Source organism: Siphateles boraxobius, unplaced genomic scaffold, assembly GCF_051911475.1.
Source record: "Siphateles boraxobius isolate OS27281-9 unplaced genomic scaffold, OSU_SipBor_1 197, whole genome shotgun sequence".
NCBI classification, from domain to species: domain Eukaryota; kingdom Metazoa; phylum Chordata; class Actinopteri; order Cypriniformes; family Leuciscidae; genus Siphateles; species Siphateles boraxobius.
The window spans coordinates 330001-335316 of NW_027508807.1; the positions used below are offsets into that span (position 1 = coordinate 330001).

General features: G+C 46.7%; 1 protein-coding gene across 5 annotated transcripts in view; it reads right to left on the minus strand.

The window, feature by feature from the left end:
- Positions 1 to 4885, minus strand: part of stag3 (STAG3 cohesin complex component) — a 76679-nt gene extending 71794 nt beyond the window's left edge. For all 5 annotated transcript variants that reach the window (XR_013205781.1, XM_077235513.1, XM_077235511.1 and 2 more), the window contains exons 1-3: positions 4859 to 4885; positions 4589 to 4682; positions 4034 to 4189 (exon numbers count right to left, since the gene is read on the minus strand). Coding sequence is in view for 4 of the 5 variants with exons in the window: in XM_077235513.1 (XP_077091628.1) it covers positions 4034 to 4189; positions 4589 to 4682; positions 4859 to 4881 (273 nt within the window). In the remaining variant the exon portion in view is untranslated. The remainder of the gene's footprint in view (positions 1 to 4033; positions 4190 to 4588; positions 4683 to 4858) is intronic.
- Between the last annotated feature and the right edge of the window lie 431 nt (positions 4886 to 5316).

Sequence of the window (5316 nt, forward strand, 5' to 3'; positions counted from 1 at the left end):
TAGCATAGTCCTAATGTTTATCTATTAGTAGTATCTACTATGAGTCATTCTTACAATTGATGTGTATGTTAAGTAAAGGGGGGCAGTACTTGTGTGTGTGTGTGTATGTGTGTTAACAATTTTTGTGTAAACATGTATTATAATACACCTATATATATTCAATGTAAATTGTGATAATCGTAATTAATAATCACAATTACAATTTCAAGGGAATAATCGGCAATTATGATTTTTGTGATAATCGTGCAGCTCTAACACACACTGAACACTGCACACACACACTGAACACTGCACACACACACTGAACACACACACTGAACACTGCACACACACACACTGAACACTGCACAAACACACACTGAACACTGCACACACACACACTGAACACTGCACACACACACACTGAACACTGTACACACACACACACACACTGAACACTTCACACACTGAACACTGCACACACACACACACACACAAACTGAACACTGCACACACTCACACACACACACACACTGCACACACACACACACACACTGAACACTGCGCACACACACTGAACACTGCGCACACACACTGAACACTAAACACACACTGAACACTGCACACACACACATACACACACACACTGAACACTTCACACACTGAACACTGCACAAACACACACTGAACACTGCACACACACACACTGAACACTTCACACACTGAACACTGCGCACACACACTGAACACTGCACACACACTGAACACTGCACACACACACACTGCACACACACTGAACACTGCACACACACACACTGAACACTTCACACACTGAACACTGCACACACACACACACACACAAACACAAACTGAACACTGCACACACTCACTGAACACTGCACACACACACACACACACACTGAACACTTCACACACTGAACACTGCACACACTGAACACTGCACACACACACAAACACAAACTGAACACTGCACACACTCACTGAACACTGCACACACACACACACACACTGAACACTTCACACACACACACTGAACACTGCACACACACACTGAACACTGCACATAAACACTGTGAACACTTCACACACTGAACACTGCACACACACTGAACACTGCACACACACACTGAACACTGCACACACACACACTGAACACTGCGCACACACACTGAACACTGCACACACACACACACTGAACACTGAACACTGCACATAAACACTGTGAACACTTCACACACTGAACACTGCACACACACACAAACACAAACTGAACACTGCACACACTCACTGAACACTGCACACACACACACACACACACACACTGAACACATCACACACTGAACACTGCTCACACACTGATCACTGAACACACACACTGAATACTGCACACACACACTGCACACACACTGAAAACTGCACACACACACTGAACACTGCACACACACACTGCACACACACACTGAACACTGCACACACACACACACTGAACACAGCACACACACACTGAAAACTGCACACACACACTGAACACTGCACACACACACTGCACACACACACTGAACACTGCACACACACTGAACACTGCACACACACACACTGAACACTTCACACACTGAACACTGCACACACACACACACACACACAAACACAAACTGAACACTGCACACACTCACACACAATGAACACTTCACACACTGAACACTGCACACACTGAACACTGCACACACTGAACACTGAACACTGCACACACACACTGAACACTGCACACACACACACTGAACACTGCACACACACACACTGAACACTGCACACACACACTGAACACTGCACACACACACACTGAACACTGCACACTGAACACTGCGCACACACACACACACACTGAACACTTCACACACTGAACACTGCACACACACACACACACACAAACACAAACTGAACACTGCACACACTCACTGAACACTGCACACACACACACATCATAAATCATGCACTGTTCCTTCGTTGGCCAGAGGAGAACTGGCCCTCCGACTGAGTCTGGTTTCTCCCAAGGTTTTTTTCTCCATTCTGTCACCTGATGGAGTTTTGGTTCCTTGCCACTGTTGCCTTGTCTTTTGGCTTGCTTAGTTGGGGACATTTATTATTCAATAATATTATTGATCTGCCTTGCTTAAGGTGGACGTTGACTCAATTTTCTTTTAGAAACAAACTCTGTTATATTATTTTCATGTTATCACTGTGAAGCTGCTTTGATACAATCTGTATTGTAAAAAGCGCTATATAAATAAAGGTGACTTGACTTGACTTGACACACACACACTGAACAATTCACACACTGAACACTGTCCACACTGAATACTGCACACACACACTGAACACTGCACACACACAGAACACTGCGCACACACACACACACACTGAACACTTCACACACTGAACACTTCACACACATACTGAACACTGCACACACACAGTGAACACTGCACACACACACACACACTGAACACTTCACACACTGAACACTTCACACACTGAACACTTCACACACTGAACACTGCACACACACACTGAACACTGCACACACACACTGAACACTGCACACACACACTGAACACTGCACACACACACTAAACACACACTGAACACTGCGCACACACACTGAACACTGCACACACACTGAACACTGCAAACACACACACTGAACACTGCACACACACTGAACACTGCACACACACACTGCACACACACACACTGAACACTGCACACACACACTGAACACTGCACACACACACACTGAACACTGCACACACACACTGCGCACACACACTGAACACTGCGCACACACACTGAACACTGCACACACTGAACACTGCACACACTGAACACTGCACACACACTGAACACTGCACACACACTGAACACTGCACACACACTGAACACTGCACACACACTGAACACTGCACACACACTGAACACTGCACACACACTGAACACTGCACACACACTGAACACACAAACTGAACACTGCGCACACACACACACTGCACACACTGAACTCTGCCCACACTGAACACTGCGCACACTGAACACTGCACACACACACTGAACACACACACTGAACACTGCACACACACACACACTGAACACTGCACACACACACTGAACACTGCACACACACACACTGAACATTGCACACACACACACACACACACACACTGAACACTTCACACACTGAACACTGCACACACACACACACACACACACACACTGAACACTTCACACACTGAACACTTCACACACTGAACACTGCACGCCCTGAACACTGCAAGCCCTGAACACTGCACACACTCACTGAACACTGCACACACACTGAACACTGCACACACACTGAACACTGCACACACACTGAACACTGCACACACACTGAACACACAAACTGAACACTGCGCACACACACTGAACACTGCGCACACACACACACTGAACACTGCGCACACACACTGAACACTGCACACACTGAACACTGCACACACTGAACACTGCACACACACACTGAACACTGCACACACACACTGAACACTGCACACACACACTGAACACTGCACACACACACTGAACACTGCGCACACACACACTGAACACTGCACACACACACACTGAACACACACTGAACAATGCACACACACACTGAACACTGCACACACACACACTGAACACTGCACACACACACACACTGAACACTGCACACACACACACTGAACACTGCACACACACACTGAACACTGCACACACACACTGAACACTGCACACACACACTGAACACTGCACACACACACACACTGAACACTGCACACACACACTGAACACTGCGCACACACACACTGAACACTGCACACACACACACTGAACACACACTGAACACTGCACACACACACTGAACACTGCACACACACACACTGAACACTGCACACACACACACACTGAACACTGCACACACACCGGACACACGTGACCCTCGGTGTGTGTGTTTCACCTGCAGTGCACTACGGCCCGACCGCACAGCCTCGTACAGGTGAGACGCAGAGGTGTGTGTGTGGCCCTCCGGTGTCTGTGATTGGCTGTCCTTCGGAGCCTGTGATTGGCTGGAGCTCGAGTCGCTGACTGATCGAGGATGAACCTCCAGAGGAGACTTCAGAGAAACAGAAGAGTTCAAACACACGTATATCATGACAATGCATGTGTGTGTGTGTTTGACAGAGAAAGAGAGAGAGAGAGAGAGAGAGAGTGTGTGTGAGTGTGTGTTTGAGTGAGAGAGTGTGTGTGTGTGTGTGTGTGTGTGTGTGTGTGTGTGTGTGTGTGTGTGTGTGTGTGAGAGAGAGAGAGAGAAAGTGAGAGTGTGTGTGTGTGATAGGGAGAGAGAGAGAGAGAGAGAGAGAGAGTGAGTGTGTGTGAGTGAGAGTGAGAGAGTGAGTGTGTGTGTGTGAGAAAGTGAGAGTGTGTGTGTGTGATAGGGAGAGAGAGAGAGAGAGGGGGTGTGTGTGTGTGTGTGTGTGTGTGTGTGTGTGTGTGTGTGTGTGTTTGTGTTCACCGTTGCGCCCCGTGTTGAGGTCAGTTTTCTCCCAGAGGTTTTCAGCTGAAACTCAAAGTCACTTCCGGTCAGAGAGACGTCGTCGTCCCCCGAACTGCGTCACACACACACACACACTCGATCAGATGACACGATGACATCAGGGTTCATTTGTGAGTGTATGTTAGTGTGTGTGAGTGTGTGTGTGTGTGTGTGTGTGTGTGTGTGTGTGTGTGTGTGTGTGTGTGTGTGTGTGTGTGTGTGAGAGTGTGTGTGTGTGTGTGTGTGTACCTGTACAGCTGCGACTCATCCATGCTGCTGCTGCTGCAGATAAACACACACCGTTATTGATCATGATAAACACACACCGTTATTGATCATGATAAACACACACACCGTTATTGATCATGATAAACACACACACCGTTATTGATCATGATAAACACACACACACCGTTATTGATCATGATAAACACACACACACCGTTATTGATCATGATAAACAGACACACACCGTTATTGATCATGATAAACACACACCGTTATTGATCATGATAAACACACACCGTTATTGATCATGATAAACACACACCATTATTGATCATGATAAACACACACCGTTATTGATCATGATAAACACACACACACCATTATTGATCATGATAAACACACACACACCGTTATTGATCATGATAAACACACACCGTTATTGATCATGATAAACACACACCGTTATTGATCATGATAAA